Source organism: Egretta garzetta, unplaced genomic scaffold, assembly GCF_000687185.1.
Source record: "Egretta garzetta isolate BGI_Z169 unplaced genomic scaffold, ASM68718v1 scaffold111, whole genome shotgun sequence".
Lineage (NCBI taxonomy): Eukaryota > Metazoa > Chordata > Aves > Pelecaniformes > Ardeidae > Egretta > Egretta garzetta.
In genome coordinates, this window is record NW_009258672.1 from 317,538 (window position 1) to 340,113 (window position 22,576).

Genomic DNA, 22,576 nt, shown 5'->3' on the forward strand with positions numbered 1-22,576 from the left:
ACAAGATCCAGTACTAAATAGCCTACAGTCTCAAAAATCCACCGCATGTATCCCAAAGAAACCATGGAACAGCTGCATCATTTAAAAGCAGTGTGAACACTGAAACTAGAGGGTGGAATTATAGTCAAATGATAAATAGAACAGAGTCCATATTTTTATAGGCGTATTCCTGTTCACCAGAGTCCCACGAAAGTTAATGAGAGTTTTCTGCTTCCATGAAAAGAAAACTGGGGTTTTTTTCCCCCCAGTTACAGTAATTCTTTCCTGACTTGCAGATTTGTAAAAGGGAGAAGTAGTAATATCTTTACACTTTCAAAGGAAAAGCAGTATCTTCCTGCTAAATATAACCTGCAAAGTCACATACTATTTTCAAGCTGAGCAAATATGCAAAATCCACCCTAGTGTTTAATTTTAAAAAATTACTGGAATAGGAAGATAATCTAAATTCTTATTCTTTCAGTGTTGCCTGTTATAAGTGGCATGCAGCCAGAGCTCTTTGACTTATCAACCATTTCAAGCTTCAAGCTTTCATTCATTTTTCAGCTAAAAAAATAGAATTTCTAGGAGGAAAGTGTATTCACCTTAAGAAATGGGTGGGTTTTTTTAAAGAACTTCCATATCTATCACCTGTCTTGCATTTTATAAATAAAAATTAGTGCATAAGAAAAAAAATCAACACTGCACTGCAAATCACTGTCTATCAAACCTAGCACTGCTGTTAAGCAAGTCATAATCTGACAAGAAACTATCTGGCATCATGCTGTTAAATTAACAGATTGGTTTCTATGAACACTGGCCAGAAATGAGGATGGTCAGCTGGCAGCCCTGTGAAATAAGTATGTTAGCAGCAAGCGTCTCCTTCCCTTTCCCCAGCCATGGATGCCTGAAAAGGGTAAAAAATAATGGAAGGCCATAAGTCTTCTGCTTCCAGAAAACATTATTGGGTGAGGAAACCACAGAAGGTTGTTTACAACATGGACTACCACAGAGATGAAAGCTGTATCTGCATGCAGTAGGAGAAGTGGTGTCAGGAGAGTAGCAGACGCCTTTCAGGGATTTATCCAGCTTCTTAAGCTAGCATTATAATGAACGTCCAGGCTTACATAACAGTTTTCTCCCAAAGAGGAGAGGTTAATAATATTGTGATTGCATGTGCTGCAATTCTAATTAAAGGGTATCTTGGCTGAATTATTTAAATAAATGCAATTTTAATGCAATATTAAAGTCAGTTCTGTGTATCCCTAGACTGTCAATGATCACATCACACTATATCATTGTTCAAAGTCACACCAACACAGTCTGCATGTAATAAAGTACATTGAAGAAAATCACATCTTTTACTTGAAGAAATCCTGATGTTTCACTAAAACTTTTGCTTACTACCGCCAAACTATAAGTATTTTTTATATTCATTTTTGGCTACATAAACTAAAGCTCACAATTAAGAAACTTTCCCAAGAATAAACTTAGGACCCAAATTGAGAGCTGAATACAGAAGTTGCTGCTTCTCATTAAGATGCTCTAATCACATTTCCCTGTCAGAAAATGTATCTGATCCAGAGCATAACTTCTGACTGATTTTATTACCTTGCTCCTTTTAGGTATTTCCACAGCTCAGTTCAACCATAATTCAACAGACTCCACAAATGTTAGTAACATGACTACAGAGCACCTCAGTAATGGAGAAAAGCATCTGTTTTATCCATGGGAGAACTGAAATATGAATTATCCAGGGACACAGAATCAATTCTGCATTGAAGCTTGGACACTGTTCAATAGCAATGCTTACCTTTCACTTTTCACTGACACAATCAACCTTCAGTTCAGAGCTACCTCACTGTTTTGCTTTTGAGTCATTGCTAGCAACATCCTAGAACAAATAAATGAGTATATTTGTTGGGAACAGCAAAGACTCCAACCTTACGGGTTTGATTATATCCTATTTTACAGATGTAAGGTCAGTTACTAAGTACAATTTTTGAGGAAAAAAAAGGTCTCATTTCCCTATTTCAGGGTATGGCTCTAAAAAATGGGGTTGATTTCAGTTCACTCAGTTTTGGTGTACCTCTGAAATTTGAAGCATCTTCCCTCACTTGCTTACCTGCTCTTCCCCACAGTGACTGGCTGCCTCCAGCGTGGTGACTGTAAGGCATCTCTCTCTTTAACCAGGAGTACAGAAAAACAGAAGAGACAAGTACTGGCAATTTGGAGGGTTTTCATCCAGCCTTCCATCCACTTGTGGAATGTGGATCTCAGCATTATTGAGCCTCAGAGGGAGTAACCTCAGTCATTCAAACCCTAGAGGGGTATCCCAAGCACCAAGATGTGCATAATTTCAGGTTAAAAGCCTTCCATGAAGGCAAAGTACTGTGCTGACGGAAATACATGAGTATGAAGCCCAGCCATACAACAGGCAAGAAACCATCAGGTCCCTTCACTGGGAGCAGGGAAACGAGGATTCTGGTCCCGATTCCCAGTAGCCACTTTTTTGTGTAATATAAATGAATACAAACTACACACATACTGCAGGGAACAGAGTCTGAAAGCCACGTTGTGATGAGCAGGCCCTACCCCTACTTCAGCAAGGGCACAGACATTAAACTACTATGAATAAAGATGCTGCCACCAGAGCCCTGACTTGGCCTCATTTTCAGGAGCTTCCAGGGAATGTATGAAGAGCTCAGGTGCCTACCTTCATTTCGGCTGGGGTCCCAGCAAGGGACAGACCTCCACTGCCTGAGAAGAGACATTTCAGTATCCCCAGGTGGCCACAGGTGAGTGCTAAAGTAACTTAAGTCCTGATAAGTGTTTAAGCAGGCACAGAGAGTTGGTGGTATGAGCTGAAGGCTCAGGCAGGATTTAGGCAGATTGGATCGCACCCTAGTTTCTCACAGATTAAGCTGCAGTATGGATGTGGGTGGCCTCATCCTTCCTTGTGGGAAGGGAACAGCCAAGATCTCCATATTTCACACAGCATAAGGAATGTGCTCTTCAGGAGCAACCCTGCAGTATTAACCCACCACAGCCCCGTTTGCCTTACAGGAACTCATTTGTGCTGCTGTATGCTTACATCTCACAATGGGAATTTGAGGCATGTGTGTGTGTGCATTGCATATTCTCATATTTAGATTCCTACAATGGTTGTCCTAGAATTAAAATAAGAAATATATATATATATAAAAACATACATGCATACACACATATATAAATAATTTTGTTTCAGATTAAATTTGCATTATCACAACTTATTTTAGAACTGTTTCAGTGAGTCAGTAATTCCAACAGTCTTTGACCCCCCCCTCTTTTCAATGTATAAATAAAGTCCCCATCTGCCCTACAGCTAAACAGTGCTGCTATCCTTGAAACAGATGTTTCTTGAGACTGCATTCATGTAGTGAAAATAAATTAACATGGGTACAAAGAAATTGTAAAAAAATCCTTAAAGGTCACTAATAACCAAGCAAACTGAACACTCCTCACCAAAAAAGCCTTTAGTTGAGCTGAAAACTTACACAGCATGACTTAGCTAAAGGAAGGACAGGGATAGGGAGTTAAAAGAAATTCTCACAACAAAGCAGTAATTATTGAGCCATACGAGTTCTTTTCTTTTTTTGTTCCATCTTACTGCTATTAAAATAATCAGCCATAGACTATGTAAAGTGTTCAAGCCACTGTGGTGTTCTAAGCCAGTACTGAGGTTTTTTTTTTAATAAAAATGTACATATTCAGGGTACATCTACTCAAAACAGGCATAGAATTTCCCTGCTTTAATTTCCCCTCCCGTATGACACAGCATTAACTTGCTCTTCGTACTGTTTTGATCTACTTTTACAACAACTATCACCATCTTACACTTCCTCATAATTACCTCCTAACTTCATCAGAATAAGACAATGAATTATGCAACAGAAGATCAGGCTGGAATCTAAAGAGCAGCTGTGTAATTTAAACAGCTGCTACCTGCACAAGGCACAGAGGCATTCAAAACTATTGAATCCTAACTTGTATGTGGTCCAGGCCGTGCACAACTGTAGATTCAGCCAATTAATTTGCACAACTTTGAAGACATCTCTCCTTACCTTTCATCTCCTTTTCTACAGTGCACTTTAATTTTTATCAGTCTCAGTTAAAAGGAAGATTATTAGCAGCAAAATAATTCCTGCCTTCCTTTCCAAATACACATACCTGAATGTACACTAACAGTAAACCTTTTAACCTGTTCTTATGAAACAAAAGGAGTAATATAATCTGCATTCTGTTCTATAGGCATCAACATAGTTAACAATAGAAAACTCCAATTCATACAATCATAGAATCATAGAATCAGAATCATAGAATTTAGGTTGGAAATGACCTTTAAGATCAAGTCCAACCATTAACCTAACTCTGCCATCCCACCACTAAACCATGGCCCTAAGCACCTCATCTACCTGTCTTTTAAATACCTCCAGGGATGGGGACTCAACCACTTCCCTTGGCAGCCTGGTCCAATGCTTGACAACCCTTTCAGTGAAGAAATTTTTCCTAATATCCAATCTGAACCTCCCCTGGCGCAACTTGAGGCCATTTCTTCTCGTCCTTTTACTTTTTACTTGGGAGAAGATACTGACCCCCACCTCACTACAGCCTCCTTTCAGACAGTTGTAGAGGGCCATAAGGTCTCCCTTCAGCCTCCTCTTCTCCAGGCTAAACAACCCCAGTTCCCTCAAGTGCTTCTCATCAGATTTGTGCTCCAGACCCCTCATCAGCTTCATTGCCCTTCTCTGGACACGGTCCAGCGCCTCAATGTCCTTCTTGTAGTGAGGGGCCCAAAACTGAACACAGCATTCAAAGTGAAGCCTCACCAGTTCTAATTCTGCTTATTATCTGGGCATAAAACATATGCTCTAATCATGTATTTCACACATCAGAGATGAGGAAATTTTGAAAGAACTACTTTAACCTCAGAATTTACAGTACTCTCACTATCAAGAATACAGTATTAACACTGCAATTTAAATTGTCTGCAAATACAAATTGTACCAAGATTAGTAGTCAGTAGAACTACTATGAAAGTATGAAAATAATTTTTATCAGGAATATACGCATAAAGTGTTTGGCAGCACATTGTCTTTCAGTATTTCTGTCAGAAATACCACTTACAGCACCTCTTAGAAGGCTTTTTTTTTTTAAATAGAAAAACTATCATATGGGAAGAAAAGCAAAACATAGAACAACTGTACAAAATAAATTAATCAAAATGCATAGTTGCCCAGTAAGCCCTGTGTAGAAAGATTAACAATTAGATTGCAAGAACACTCCACAGAATACTGCAGCCATTCTTAGCAGGTACATCCTTAAGACTATGGTTGTGAGCATAGCTTGTATAAACACTTGTTTTGGCTACAGATACAGTAACTGAGCTATCACCAGTGATGCAACATTGAAGGCCTACTGATAACACCTACAGAAAAAGTCGACTGGTACTGCAGCAGAATTCTTATGACAGTTCCATTGCTTCTAACAGAAACATTGATGCTTTCAAAGTCAGCCCAGGTGCATATTCCCAAAGTGGAGTCAATGCCGTACAGAACAGTCCATGTCATCAATTATGAAAGAACATATTTTTTTCCAAAGAAAAATAATGGAAGAACTCAATAGTCTGCTGAATGGTTATTCATATATGTTCATCTAGTCACATCAGTAAACTACCAGGACTCAGTGATAACAGAGTTGCCCATTCTGGGGTACAGCCAGGACAGAAAGATACCTATGTTTTTCTGTGAGCTGTGGAACACAGCAAATGGCGACAGGTGACCAAGACTGCAATGAGCTGGCAGAGAATACTTCTAGAAATACAGTGTACGGCCACTGAATCCATGTCCCAGTCATATGAGAGGATGGGTACCTCCCATTGCACCCATTTCTTCTGTTACTTCCTCAAAGGTCTCCTACAGCAATCTGGGCCTCTCGGAGCTTGACTGTTACACAGCTCCATCAATAGTATACCAATCCCACAGATCAGGTTTAACATGCCCAGTATATGTACTTCAAGTACTGTAGTGCACCATATCTGCAGCAGAGGGTCGTGGTCAGGTGCTCTGGAGCACAGATCAAAGAGCGCACTGAAAGTGGGATGTCGGTGCCCAGGTCACAGGACCAAACCTGCCACTCACAAAGCCTGAAGGAGTAAGGAGCAATTTCCACAACCACTTGTGACTTTTGAGTGACCCTGTAGGTGTTTCCTTTCCATTCTGGGGTGCAGTCAACCAGGTTTAATGCTTTCAGCTAAGCCAAGCAGGCTGACTTTAAAGTAAGGTAGAAGCGCTCACATAGTTAAGCTCTGTTATCATCTAGGAGACAGGTAGCTGCTGAAAGGCAGCACAGCATGGCTTTCTGCTGCAACTGAACTAATTCCACTGGCTGGTGACACAGGTGTGTAGTTAAGCATGAAAATTTCATGTGGAATGAACAAAGGGAAATTATTTAAAGTTTTGGCAAAAACACGAAGCAGCGTGGGCTGGCCAAGCTTATGCTGCTCTATCTAACACAGATGCGACAATGACTTGTTTGTTAGCTGATCTCCCGTGCCAGAGTTAGAAGTGCAAGTGGATGCCCACACTGACACAGCACGCTATTTACATAAAAATGAGCCTGTGCTCATCAAAGTAGTGTGTGTTTCACATATCAACTCCAAACAAGCCCCAGGGGTCAATGGAAAACAGATTGCATGGACAAGCACACCCAGCATTTGTGCTGCAGAAATGGCAGGAGAGTCCTTGCCCATTCAAACTCCAAACTCCAAATCCAAGTGGGGCTGTTCTCAAAGCAGAGATACTTTACCCGTGGAATTGATGCCAATGACCTCCATTAATTTTGTTTTCCCAAACATTTACTTCATTTGAAAAATATTTGTGGAAGACTAAAATGAAATATATCTATATACACACACATGGGCACTTTCCTAACTCCTTAAAAGACTAACTCCTACCTCCTTTCAGAGTACCTGAGAATCCTTTCTCCCTGGAGAATATTTCTTGGAAAGCACAATATAATTCATCTGCATTTGTCAAATTTGTCACGTTGTTTCTCTTTTCGATTTATACTCATGTAAAAACATTTGCACTCACCATAGGGAAACAAAAGATCATCTTCCCTCACACATTTCATTTCTGCAATATCACACTTCCCTGACATATGGGACATAATATATTTCTGTGTGTATTTGCGCATCTATGTAGAAAAGAGATCATAAGAAACACCATATAAATTCCATGTTAAAGGGAATTGCAAATTCACAAGAAGATTTTTCCTTTCGAGAGGATCATGACAATTTAGTTCCTCTATCAGTATCAGCAATACTTATGGAGACAGTAAAGAAAGAATAAAGAATTAAACTGAAATTTTGAGAGGGAAATTGGAGTTTGCCAAAATCAAAGTACATTCCTCAAGTTCAAGACAGAGCCCTGCAGGGAACTAGGTTACTTCCATAAAGACTTCCATTAACACTTCTGAATACACCTAAAAAGCTTTTAGATGTAAATCCCACCTACCTTTAAAATTAAATATTTGTGTTAATATTTATCAAACCATTATAAACAGAAGATGCCCAAGGATTCGTAAAGGATTAAAATCATGATTTGGGAGCTGTTACTCTATCTCTTCCATAAAAGCACATGCATAACAGTTACAGAAAGAAGCTGAGCACAAGGAATATTTCTTTTGAACTCTTATGATCTTGCTGCACTGTTTCCATTGTTCAAGTTAAGCACCATAAGAGAACAAAAATATTATTTTAAAAGAAAGATATTAGTGGAAGTTGTTGTATAAGGTGTCAAACATCTAACCTCAAAATCTTGGACTGACACTGCTGTCCCCTCCCTTAGACCCTTCCACTTCCCCACCGAGTCTCTTTAGAAATACCGTTTCCTTCAAAGCCAAGTTAATAAGGCCTTAAATGAAATATCTGTATTCAAAAAACATAGCTTGGATCTGAAACAGATCCTGCTAAACAGTGCAGAAAAACTGAATAAACAGAAATATTTGCAACATTATTTTTCTACTTATAGGCGGTTTATTTTGTTTTTCCCAAAATAAGGCAATATCCACTGCAAACTACATTTTGGATGTATACACTCCAGAGATTCATGCGCACCCTAAGTTCAGCATTTTCTATCAGCTGGAATTTGCCAGTTCCCAACAGGCCCTGTGGGGTTCTGTGCAAGTTGACCTCTTCTCACCAATTGTACAGTGAAACCAAAAAACCTCTTCCTTACTTTTTCTAACGAAAGATTAAATTAGGGTAAGGATCTAGAAAGGTATCATACCCTTCTTAAGTAATTACCCTTGCAGAAAAGCAAGGTATGGTCTTGAAAATGTATCCACTGTGTTTCAGAAGAATTTTAGCAAAATCTCCTCAAAGTTTTTGTACTGTAAATACAAAAAGAATTCCAGCAACTAACTCTGTGGACTTGGCTTGGCCCACAAGAGCCCATGGGAGTTTCCACAGTAAGGAACATGCCACATAAAAGCTGGGTGTTATCTACATACTACCTGATTCCAAAAAAATCCAATTTCAATTGTAACTAATAGGCATTAAAGATACCAGCTTCTACAAGAAATAGATCAATAACTGACCATATTTGCTTATTTTTCTAAATTAAACATATTTTTTCCATCATCTGTATTTACACATGTTCTGATGAGTGTTAGCTAACAAACACAATTTTTGGGAATTCACATGTCTCTCACATGTCATATCATACTTGTATTAAATCTGTAAGTATTGTATTAGAAGTATATGGAATGTGCCAAAAATGTGCCCAAAATAAAGAAACTAAAACTATGCACAGGGGATGACACAAAACCAGCCTGCTATTCAAGAATCCTACATCATCCTGAGTCTATACCTCCCTGTTTTCTGCTTGGTGTATTTTCTCTACAGCTTTATCACTGATGCAATCAGAAAGAGTATTGTGAACAGTAATAATTCATGTGAGCAATAATATTGTTTCCTGCACTTTCAGTTGGTTAAAAGGAGGACTATCTTGAGGCAAAATACCTTCCTGAATTATATATGGGCAGAAACATGAACACTACAGTACAGTGCAAACTCTGAATTGCCTGAATGACTTTTTTTGTTTGTTTGTTTACATTGGAAATATTTTAGACAGACAGGCTTTTAGAGGAGGTTAAGGATGGAATTTACACGGAAGTTTAAGGGAAGACAGTGCCTAAAACCTTTGAATTTTAATGGGGGAGTCATGCCTTTTAGTTACAGAGCTATTTAAAAAAAAACTATTCCGTAAGGCAAAACTGACACAGAAGATTGACATAGCTATCTAACCTCAATAAACCACAATTTAAAGGACATTTTTTGTGAACATTAACTTTTCACTGACTTCACGCTCAATCTTTTTTATTTTAAAAATTCAAAAGATATTTACATTCCAGACATCCTGCCAGCAACAAGTGGAATACATCCTGTTATGCATGTTTTTTATCAACATAGTAAAAGATCAGGGCACTCACTTGAAATCCTTTGATTTCACTGCCAGACGAAATACTATGAAGATTAAGCATCAATACAAGCAAACTGAGGATGTCAATAGAGAATTTAAAACTATTTGACGACCAGTATTAGGACATGTATAAGAAATTTCAATACAAATCACTTAACTATTCCCCTACTTTGTCATACTGCTTATTTGAAAGCCAGTGGGCTTTCTGAAAGAACAGCCTTTTCATAATTATTAAAATGTGATTCTTTTAAAAAGTGTTAGCTAACAAACTGGATTTTTAAAATAATTGCATGGAACTTCTCTTCCCCATATTTATATTAATTCTTTGAAATCTATATTACTGAAAGCCAAGTATTAACTTCACTTTGACAAACAGAATACACTGAAATAACTGAAGAAAATACAGAAAGAAAGTTTTAACTCTAAAATAAATCTAAAGTTAATTTTTTTTTTTAGTTTGATTCTTCAATTACAAGACAGCACCTAAACAAGAGTTACATGTGAGCAATGCTTCCCTACAGTTTTAGAGTTAGATCTTTAAAAAATTTAGTCATAGTTATTTATATAGTCAATATGAGTAATAACACATGATAAGTTACAAGGAGTAAGTTGAAAAGCAGATCCTGTGTTTTGAACTGCTGAGCAGTATATGAAGTGTGAAAAAAATCAATAAACTGAAAAGGCAAAATGTTATGTCTTCAGAATTCTTAGTCTCCTAAGTAAGAATCACTGTAAGTAAGAATACCTCTTCTCCACAGAAAAACAGATTCCTAGAAATGGACAGTAAATTCCTTATCACAGGGGCTGGGGTACAAAAGGACTGACTTAGACTCTTGCCAAAAGAAATAAAAAGATTTTTAAAATGGTGCAGTACCTATGGAAAAGATCAAATATTTGGGCTCTACAAATTGGAAAGTGAATGAAGTGCACCTTTGTAAAGGTAACATGGGAGGTTCTGTCACATTTCTAAAAGAATGCTAGATGACTCTTGCTGTGGAAAAGAGACATTAAAATACAAGGAAGTTATATATAATATCAAAGATGTAAATTATTTTAATTATATTGTTTATACAACAAAGCAAGAGCATACATAAATATGTGATTTAGTCTATTACTATACATATTAAATTATCTTAGCTCCCTATGGTCCTTTTTCCTAGGACTACAATCAATTTGTTTTTTCTGTATGTCTCATACCTAGCTCCACTGATGCAAAAGCCAAAACACCCAAACATTCGAAATTCCATCCAACTAGGTAAGAAAGCTCATCTTAAGGCTTGCCAAAACATTTTTATTTGTAGTGTTAGGAGTAAGAATCTGATCTTTCCATCAAATACGTGCAGTGTAGATGTGCCAAGAAAACTAGAATAAATACTAGCTGACTGGAAATGTTCAGGTTGACAAGGCAACTTTGCTATATAGCACCATCAGAATTTGCTGTAAAAACTAGCTAGCACAAGGACTGAATGCTTGTTGACGTGCTTCTTCAGAAGTGCATACATTTTGAAAGCCAAAATAATAATATTCTAAGATGTCATCAGCTTTCTCAGTGAAGAAAAATAAAGAAATCAGTCATCAGCTGTGCATGTAAGCAATCATGGGATACAATACTTATGAAGAATCCAAATATGGCCAAAAAAGTATTAAAATTCACTCTGATCTGCTTAGATCTATCAAATTACACTGCATAGCTCAAAAGAGAGCTTCTCATTGGTTAAGTTCCACATATGTACAGTATATTTGATATCAAACTTAGCTGGAGGGTATACTGAAATATTACACTAATTTGTGCAGAGGAGCTGACATGATATACAATGGCCTAAAGCTAGAAGTGGAAGCCCATGGGGAATGACGAAACACACTTTTAACAAACAACTGTTATATTAATAATGGCAATCTAGAACATTTCTTTGGTCAGTTAAATTGCTTGCAAGGACACATGTAATTAATACCATATATTGACTTTCACTACTCTTAAGAAACTTTATACTTTGGAAAAAGAAGTTGCTTTCTATACTGACAGTCTGCTCTTTTCTGTTACCAAGCCTTACCTTAGAAAAGGTAATTTTATTTCAACAGTTCACCAATCATAAATAAAATTACCAGGAACTAACATGTGTCTGTTCACAGAAAGAGCAACTTGCATGGTATTAGTTTTCTTGCCTGTCATATCTGAAAGATTTTCCAAGTTTAAAAATCTGTATTTAAATTAAGCTAAACACCTTAGGAATTGGGGAACTGTACATGCTTTTATTCCCGAAAACCATGTTCTACACATTCCAATATGTTTGGAAAGTGGTAAGTTTTCAAGCTTCCCTGAACTAATCTTGTTCTTAAACCCACAAGAGCACAACAATTCCAACTCCGTGCATCCCTTTGACAGAAACCTTCTACTACACTAAAACCAACTATTTATTAATAGAGTGTGGGTATATATTTATTAATAGAGTGGAAAATACCCTAACATATATCCCAAGACACAACTATTTAGCCTAACTTGATACCTCCAGTGATACTCAGAGCATTGGGACTTAAGAACTATGTGGTTTCAGAAGAGAAAAGGAAAATTTAGATGTAAGAATAAATAATGATTTATAAAAACACATATTTCTACACATTTCTTCTCTACACATGCTGATGTGCCATGACACCGCTATCTCCAATTGACACAGAACATAGTTATACATACCACAGTTTGGTGGTTAACTTGAATCACTTCATCCCCAGCATGGATTTTCTTGCACCGATCTGCAGGTGACTGAATTTAAAATAAAAGAGATGATAAAGAATACAGTTCTTACTGGTCATCATCTCTCTTTCAGCAGTATGATTGCTAAGCTATGTAAATCAGATTAGATTGATAATGACATTCTACTGTGAAATAAAGAATTAAAGAAATATTTAATAAATCAATTCACTGTTGTTGGAGAAAAATAATCTGTACCATTGTACACAATACAATCAAATGTTAAGAAAGGTATGAATATTTCTTTATTAAAGGATAAATGAGACCTAAGGATTTCTTTCTAATTTCATTCTGCCAAAAGAGTGCTTTAATATGCCTGATGTCTCTTAACCCTTGAAAGCCAGCCTTGGGCTGAATTTTGAACCTATGAAGACTAATTGGCAATTCCTCATAAACAAATTTCACAACATTGCCTTTTTCTTCTACAATGTTTCAATACATTGCAGAGAATTTCAGTAAATTATGGTTCTTCAAAGCGTACAAAAGGAGAGAGGATTAGGTTAGGTACCAGCTAGGAAGATCATAAAAGTTACACAGTAATTTAGTTTCTGGGTCATGATTAGGGTGAAAGAAATGCAACTAGCATTAAAATCCTACAAAGACCACACTTGCAAAAACCAACGTAGTTTTCTTCTTTGCTTTTGTCTAAAAAATACACCCCAACAACAAAAAAAAACCCCAAACTAAAACCCCCACAACAAAAAACCCCAACCCTCCCCCATAAAGTGACACCTCCACCCCCAAACTTTCCCTTCTGCCTTCTATATTTACAGTAGACTAAGTGTTTTATGAGGGAAATACCCCTATGTTTAGAGGAAAATAAGTTCCTTCAGCTTTTCATAGAGTGACAATGCTATGATTTTTCTCTCAATATTGTGGCTGCCAGCCTATGAAGGCACTTAATCAACTTAAAGGTAGAAGGTGAGACTGACAGTTTTAAAAAGCTGCTCAGAAGCAGGTTTCCAAAAAGCTACTATGAATTTTACAGAAAGGAATGAAATTAAATTCATTTTCAAGTGAGATAGCAGGTCATCTAGAGAATATGCTGCAGGCCTGAAATGTGGACTGTTTGTAATAACCTATGTACCACGTCCCCATTCAAAATATATGTCCCTTAGCTACACCATGACTTTCTAGTACAATTCCACATCATTCATGGCCTAAGTTAAGGACAGTGTTTAAATGGAAGATATCAAAGCGAAACATGAGGCTGAAAGAAGTGTCGTTCACAACTCAGTCCCAGGAGACACTGCTCAGAACATCCTAAATTGAGTTGGGCTGGTAAAAGTGTAATTTTACTTACATAAAGAACAGCAGCCTTAACTTTTTGGCACTATTTCAGCATTAAAGGTGTTGGCTGAGTGACTTGGGGAAAAACTTTAACACTGGCAATTATGTTCTAATGATCATTCCTCTGCCTGTCATTTCACTACTCACACGTACCCATTCATACCTCTAACAATCTTTGTAATCCTCCTATGTAATACGCTACTCTAGCTCAGATGTAATTACACCTAAGACTTTCAAAATGTCAATGCAAGTGAATCTTCTGTCATTACCCTTGAACTCTATGGGACAGTATTACAATACAAACTTTCTCCTGTATTGAATTCAGCACTTGCAGCTTAAATCTTGACAAAACAGGTATTTTGTGTAGCAGTTTACCAAGCTGGTAAATATGGTCTGACAGTCTTCAAATTGGAACAGGCTACTTTAATAAAAAACTCTTTGCAATTACGCCTCAAACACACTGCAAGGTGAGGTAAAAATAATTTATACAGGAGTCTCAAGGCTGCGGTCTTATGAAGAGGTTGCAGCTCTTGTTCCTTAGAACTTTTTCTTCCCAAGAATACAGACCTTGCTGTAAGGAAATAGTATCTTTTATCATGACTATTTAAGGAAAACAGAGGAGAACTGATAAGCTCTTTCTTTTTTAGATGTATATGGTGATCATTAAGCAAATTTGTAATTTGGTTCAACAGGGAGTTGAACAACAGATGAAAGTACCTGTTGGTGAGGCTCATACATTGATACCATACAAGGTGCTCAGAACCTGCTTAGGATTTATTCTTCAGAATAGATTTAATTTTATCATTTAGGCTAAATGTTGTCTTTGTCCCATTCCCCCAATATACCCACACTGTCTGAAAGACCAGTTTAGACCCCCTGGAGCACATTGTTGTGTGCCCACAGCAGAGATTTTTGTGTTATTTCTTCTGAAAGGCTTCTCTTCCCTGAGATCTAAGGGCAACCTGCAAACTCAACCAGTGCACAGTAAGTGGGGACACTGGGAGCATCCCCTTCAAAGTTACACTCCTGCTGGAAAAGCACCACATGCTATTACTTTAGAAAATTCTCTTTTCTATTGGAAACCCAAATTACAAATTGGCCTTACTTGAAGAACACATTTATTTTGTGAATTGAAAGAATCTCCCCAATGTGGTCTAAAAGGGCTACTCAACAAGAAAGCTGTAATCTCTTGCTGGACCAGTACACCCTTTAGATTTGTTACTTCCAAACAAAAGAGAGAAGACATGAACCAGAAAGCTCAGCTTGCTCTAATGCTACAGGACCACCGGAGAGAGGCTCTTATGGGGCAGTGACCTGTGAGGAACCCTGCTCTCTCACAGTTCAAGTTTCAGAGCTTGACTGCTTTGAACTGCAGGGCTGATGTGCTGGGAGAGATGACTCCTAATGCCGAACAGAAAGATCCAAACACTAATGGGCTTTGTAGCTGGATATCAAACATCTCCAATGGCAAACAGAAAAAGAAGAAAGGTGGTTACAAAAACTACCACGTTACATTAATGCAGCTAGCACTGCCATGCCACTGTGTTTATTAAAAAGACAAGGGTCTCTCTATGATCTTTCTGGAAAGTGTCAGACAAAAAGTTGTGCCAATGTCTCCCTTGGAGGAGCAGAACTGGAAAGAAAGCAGCCACAAAATTTTGTTCAAAGGGAAGAGAGTTTAGATTCTTACTGTTTCCTAGAAGTTAAATTGTATCAGAAATAGTAAACATGCCAACGTCAATAAGTCACATCACATCTGCACTGTCGTGACCTTGCTCTGGCCATGCTGCTTAGATGTTTCTCCTCCCATCTATCAGAATCATACCTTTTTTTTTTTTTTTCTCTTTTTGTTGAAGGAAGCAGCTAGCAGCTGTGTGTTTAAAAGCAGGAGACACCTTACTTTCTCTAAGGCATTACTCATTTTCACAAATGCTTTAACACACAACAGGTTTTTCCCTAGATAGCAGACTGCAGTTTCTCGGTCTGCTGTGAGCAGCTCCAGGGTGTTACAGTGAGTGAAAGAGTCAGTAACGAAAGCAGAAAAGTCATCACGACTGAAGCTTCCTGGCATGGCTTTAAATTATATTCATGAATCAGAAAAGATAAGAGTTTTGAGGGAATGCATTAAGATTTTATTCTTCTCTTTGCCTCTGGGAAATTAAATCCAATATTAGTAAGTCATGGAGAGAAATGGTTCCTTTTTTAATCTGAGAGAAATTCAACTGTAAAACCCATCCTCTTTCTTTTGTGTGTTTTCTAGATTAAGTTCAAATATGGCTCTGTTGTTTTTGCTTAGTTTTGCTAATTTAACTGATGATATCTGTAGCTGTAGGTCTGACTCCCTAGAATTTTGATGTCAAGGTTGAAATTCCTTACGTTTTCCTTATTCTGAGACAGGTAGCATTCACAGAAGTTCTACGACAGATACTATCTATTGGGTATAACCCATGGATATCCTGCCCGCAGCAGAAGAAATAAGAAATAAGAAAGGCTATCAGATTGCAGTTCCTATGAAGGGATGAAAATAATATTCCTGTTTTACTGAGACGTTAACAGAACCTCACTGCAGATCAGAGGCAGCAGCTGCAAATACCATGTAGGTAGTTTGCACTTTCCACAGTATGACACAGCAGCAGGATAAAATAAACATTTCTGACAGCTTCATTTTAAGAAAATGCCATCAAAATCTTTGAAAGGAATTGCCTAAACCATTATGGAATGTTTCAGTGTTGTTTAGTGGCTTGTTCCATATTCACTGAAGATTATGAATAGAAGCCTTTCCCCCCAAAATGATCATTCTGCTCACTTCCTAAGAATCAGGTCTCTAAATATGGTGCACAAGGAAAGGAGGTCGTATTTCAAAGGTAGTTACAAAGTAGTCTATTATGTTTTGCTTGCTCTTCAATACCTTCAGTGAGAATTAATACACCAGTAATAAGTGTTCCTTTCTATAAGCATTACTCAGAAGTTCATGCAGAAATAGATGGTTATTCGTCAATGTGAAGGGATTTCCATGCATTTATTTATTACCAAATAAAGCTTGATAGATGGAAAATTAAAAGTTGTTTGTCTAACACTGCAGCAACCGCCAGCATACCAGCCTATACATAATAAAGACATCTATGTTTTATTCACAGAGCAAGGTAACTCCCAGACAACTATTTCCGATCTTGATCAACTGCAGCATTTTAGGTGCCTTGCAAGAACCAATCTAAACTGATTCCCTTGGTCCTCAGCTGGCAACAACTCTTTCAATTCTGAGGTAAACAAGCACAAGCGTTTCTGCCGTCCAACATGCTATTGGTCTTCAACAGCCAACTAGCACACTTTTGCAAGCAAAATGTAGTCTACAGCAAAGGGAAAGCATAAACCACAGGTAAGGTCAAAAAGGCTTCCAGGCCTGAACATACAGTGTTAACAATACTTACATTTTCTGTTGTTCCAGTAATTACATGGAGACCATCATATGTTGATTTAATGTACATACCCTAAGAAAAAGACATCATGGGAAAGAATTTTTAAAGTGTTTCACAAACCATCACCATCCAAACATAACTTGCATATCTCTAAAAGAAAAGCCTTTTTTTTTCTTTTTCCTTTTTTTAAGATTTGTGGACTTTTAATATATGTCATGAGGAATTTCTCTCTTGATAGGAAAGTGCTTTCTGATACACTTTGCAAACAACAGCCCAAATGATTCTGGCCCTAATTGGGAATAGCAAACTAAAGCTTTTACCACAGTAATCTCCATGAATGCTCCCCAGGTTTTTTTAATATACTCCTTCAACTACAAATACAACACCACCATCAGATTACAAAAAAACCCAAACAAACAGAATTACAAATTGCCTTAGGATGATCAATACTTCCAATTTGCTTTGGAAGCTACAGAAGACTTTAAAAGATCCAGAGTGTCTGGTAGGCAATGCTGCAAACATAACTTTCAAACCGATACCCAGTGCTCTAAAGTGTGTTTGCAAAATGGCTCTAAGACTTTCTGGTAGCCTCGCTCATCTCAGTGAACAGGTCAGCTATAAAACTCAATGATGAAAACTTAAAACATCAACTTTGTTAGCTATTCCAGTTCTTTCAAAAATATATGGAAAAGGAGGCATAGCTTATGGACAGAATTTCCTGCATGGGTATTATGACTTTTCATTAAGTCATAATTCAAACATTTTAACAGCATCCACTAAGATAGTGAAAGAAGGAAAAATGTGACATAATTGGCATACATTAAGCATTCAACAGCTTCTGAGGACTCTCCCCCAAATGGTTCATAGAAAGCAGGTAAATATTGAGCCCTTGCGTAAACATGATCTCCATAACCTAGTTTTTCGCCTTTTAACCAGAGTGCCACAAAGAAGTCTGTTCCTACCTGAGGAACAGTGTGCACTCACTGGTGATTAAGCATGGTGAAGAGGCAAAGAAGATGTATCAGGTTGGACTAATCTCATTTGGGATCAGAACTCATGGACATTTTTGTAGTGGGGACAAGGAAATATCCCCACTTAACAAAATGGATGATATCCCCAGAAAAAAAAAAAACCACAAAAACTTAATGAGTTTCTCAGGAGAGGGGGCTCAAAACTAAACTATTTTGCTCTGCACAATATGTAGCAGTAATGGCATCAAATCCAGTAGTCATGCTGGGCTGTCACAGCTAGGAAAGAACAAAGCAAGAATCTGCTTGTTACTACACAAATAAGAAGCCTCAAGCATCACTTTTCAACTTCCAGCTCCTCTATGCACCTTCAGCAGTTTTTTCCATTGATTGGCTCCATGCACGTAGTTTCCTGCTTAATTCAATTCTCTCAAATATAGAATGGCAATTTCTTATACATTTATCCTCACAACACCCCTGTGAGGTAGGAAAACACTAATATACAGACATTTTACAGACAGGATAATGAGCCACACAAGAGGCTGAGATACATTGGTATCTGCTATTTGGTCCATACCTACCCTAAACCAATAAAAAACAGAGCCTAAATCCCTTTCAGGATCTGGATCTAAGTGACCTGACCATACACCCTGCAACATGGCGAGACCTGAAATCATGGTGACTTCATGGCGACAGGAACTACGAGTCAGGTCCCCACACAGAGCAATTTCTGGAGAAAGTCTGTTTTTATTGACAGCAAGTCACACTGCTTTCAACTTAAAACATCGGGCTGAAAGCAGAGGATAAAATCTCACACTTACTGGTTACATGGTGTTTAGTTTTGTGCAATGCATTATTCTGAAGGACAGTAAGGTCATCCAAGTATGCTATCGTGGTGAGTGCAATTCACATCTAACCTACTGTTTTCTAGAAACTTAAAAAGCTTTGAAGAAGCAAATGAGGATAAAGAATATTTGCAGAATTTTCTTGAAAGGCTAAGATCAGATTTTGCATGCATTGGGAAAGAGAGGGAAGAGGGAAGCTGAAAAAAAAAATAATATTATTTTTATTTCAAACATGCAAAATTAATAAATGTTACACTAGTACTACGCCACATCAATTTTACAAGAGCCAACATAATTCTATTTACAAAGCAGCTTTTAAATTGGGAGAGGTAACATTTTGCAGCAGAAAGATAAGCTATCCTTTCATCCACATTTCTCCACGCCTTGTTTTAAGTGAACAATATATGGGAAATGGTACAGAGAAGAGAATGTTTCTGGCTTATTGTTTGATCTGGAATGGAAATAAGATACTATAGACATTTACAGTTTTCCCCCTCTGCCTCCTTGTGGCTGCAAAATATCAACAGTACTTTTAGTGATCAAGAATACAAGGGAGATCAGTGTGTGTGCGGTTCATTTGTACTGAAACAAATTGGCAGATATACATCTTAGGTACCCAAAGATAATGCCGTGGTCCCTATGAATTTACAAGAATTGGTTAGGACAAATAAAAGGTAGATAATTCAGTTAGTATGATGAAAATAATGATAAGGTAACCACCCTAGGAATCAAGAACAAATGTATGCCTAGACTAAAGATCGGTGAATCATGCTTAATTACATCACAGATTGCCCCTCCTGATCAGTTACGGGCAGAAGTCTACTTTCAAACAATACATTTTTTCTTGGTGCAACATATTATTCAGTTAAGGGTTAAAAAAGAGACCTTTTACCTTTTTTCTTTTTTTTTCTTTTCTTTCTATTTTCTTTGAAGAATGAAAACAGAATCTGATATACTTTTAACACATTTTACACAATGCTGTATGGAAAAGAAGATACTAATTCCATCTCATCAAACGCATAACTAAATTTTTACTCTTTCACTGTGACATCACCTTAGTGAAGTTACCCAACATTGCATGTGCCTCTTTGCCCCCAAACAGTTCTTAGAACCCTGTTCATAATTTTTTCCCAGCTCTTCTAATATTTCAGGCCAAATAACTCAGGAGAAATATTAGGAACAGTAGTACACTGCATTCCTGGAAAATGCTTTCTAGCTAGGCAGCCAGCAGAGCACCTTTAGCCAGCTGCCACATTCTGCTGTACCTACAACTTGTATTTTATGAGTGCTTTTTCACACGCCAGCCTTATTTTGTGTTTGCTTCAGTAGGCAAAGAGGAACTCAGAACAGTCAGTCTCGTGTTCTGGTGGATTCACCTTTGCATTTCTGAATCTAGCAAGCTAGGTGAATATCTGCTACTTGAAATCATATCATAGTAGCTGAACTGGCTAGGATTAAAATGATAATATAAGCAGGAAAAATCAAACTTCAGGATTAACCCTTGGCACAGTTCTCTGATATTTTGTTCTACATTAAAAAAAAATAAAATAGAAAGGGACTGTTGAAGAAAATCTTCCCAAGGAAAAGTGGTAGCTATAACTTGGTTACCTGCTTTTTGTCTAACAGAAGGCATACAGTATTGTGCTTCTTTACTAAACACACTCACTGTTTTCAGCCAAGCAGTAATATTTTTAAGTCTGTTTCCTGTCAAAAGATACTACCTAAGCAAGGCAGTTTTATGTCTTTCTAGAACATCAATAGTGTAAAAACACATAAAATTAAATTCTGCTTAATGATACAAATAAAACAACTTCTAAGCCCTCAAAAAAAAAAAAAGTGATTACTCATGGGAGCATGCTGGTGATTGCAAAGTTGACCACATTAATCCATTTCAGATCTTTTTAGAAGAATTTTCTACTCTGACGACTCCCGTTTCACCCTTACTTTACAACCACTGCAGGCCGTATCTTCCCCTGCAGCCATACTCACTGGAGAACATGTGTAGGCAGCCAGTCACATAACCACACCTGGGCAACAGAGCAGGGATAGAGGCAAGGGAAAAAAAAAAAGAAAAAAAACCAAAAGCAATACCAAAACCTACCCATCCATAAAGTTGTTTTACCCAGTACACAAGAGTTTCACCACATCACACCCTAACAACATTTTCTGCTCTCCAGGTTATTTAGTCTGTTTTTCTGATAGGCGTTAACTAGTTTTAATATCTACAAGACATTGTAAACCCTGTAACATGATTATCTTTTTCTTCTGCATTAAGTTATTGGTCTGACAATTTACATTTAACTTTGACTGGTACTTACGTTTCCACAAAAAAAAAAAAAATGTCAAACACAGTGAAGGTACTATATTTGCTGATTAAAACATCCTGATAGTGCTCTGATGCGTTTTAAGTTGTAAAAACTCAAGCCATTTTCTTAATTCTGTCTTGTATTTATCATATGACTTTAGGGAAATAGCACCATTTTTCCAAACTTTTTATTTCCTTCTCTTCTCCCTTCCTTTTTCTCTCCCCAATCTACTTCAGCTTCTCAGATACCACATTTGAGACATGTTAGATATTCTGTTTATGGTAGGTGACAAAAAAACATCTTTCCAGTTAGCAGCCACCCTTGCTCTTTTCCTTCTACTTGAAGTCCTTCCATCTTTATAGAAGATTTTATTTAGTGATCAGTAGAGTCAGCACAGAACTAACAGGTGGGTCAAAAATCTAGAAGAAAGTTGACAATAATCCATTTTTCCTTCTCCATCGTTGCACAAATCCTGGAAGAAGGTCCAGAAGTTATCAAGCTTCACATTCATCCCAGTGCTCCTGATGTGCAGAGGATATTCACAACTCCAAGCTCCACCATCAATTCTTAAACTGACACACTTAGCAATCAACTGGGCGGTACTCATATGCATTTTCTGTATCTCAATTGAAAGACTTAGTTTAAAAAACAAGCAAACAAACAAATAAAAAGCCCAACAACTCAAAAGCAAAGCTTTCATACAGAGCACCAAGAGCAACCCGACAGGATTAGCCTTACTGGTGAGTAAGACTGGCACTGTAACAAACTGAAAGGTATGATATTTAGCCTCCCGTTGCAAATATATCATCCTTAGTTCCTGCTCTGGAGAGCTCACAATCTAGAGGACACAGCACAATATAGAGGTAACAGAATAGTGGCATACAGGCAAGGATGAAGGGGGGAAAAAATTATCATCTCAAAATAGCATTGTATCCTTCTAAGGCTAGTATACTGAATAGTTGGTATCTTCCATTTTTAAAAGATACATCTAATAATTTTTATGACAATGACATGGTAGTCCTCAGTCAGCATGAAGAGCCTGCTCAGCTTCTAATACATATTACAAGAAAAAAACCTGCCTTAAGAGCTTCCAGTTTAAACAGACAAGACAGACAGAGGGTATAAAACAGAGGCACAGAGAGGGGAGAGATTCTCTAGCTGATCAGCTACCCAGCAGGAACAAACCCACGAAAGACATTCTTATTTAGAAAAATACTGCTCAACATTTTTCAGTCACTGGGGATTGACACCACCCTACAGAAAGACTTAAATGAGGGGAAAAAAAATAACAGTCACAAGACAGAAAGGAAAATAAAAAAGAGCTCAGATAAAAATGGACAGAACTCCAAAAAAAGGTAGTTGAGAGAAAGGGGAAAAACATTTCTTCATTACAGCAGAAGATAGGATTTTGAAAGGTTGACTGTAGCAAGCTGGTGGAAGAGATAAAATTACGGGAGAAAGAGAGGAAGGAGAGAATCCACAAAAAGCTGAAATCCTGGAGGACT

The 22,576-nt window shown here is 37.5% G+C and overlaps 1 protein-coding gene across 1 annotated transcript in view; it reads right to left on the reverse strand.

The window, feature by feature from the left end:
- The window catches only part of CNKSR2 (connector enhancer of kinase suppressor of Ras 2), a 182,366-nt gene that overhangs the window by 103,757 nt on the left and 56,033 nt on the right, over positions 1–22,576 (reverse strand). Inside the window, exons 7-8 of the mRNA XM_009648809.1 lie at positions 16,965–17,024; positions 12,190–12,258 (exon numbers count right to left, since the gene is read on the reverse strand). Coding sequence (XP_009647104.1) covers positions 12,190–12,258; positions 16,965–17,024 — 129 coding nt within the window. The remainder of the gene's footprint in view (positions 1–12,189; positions 12,259–16,964; positions 17,025–22,576) is intronic.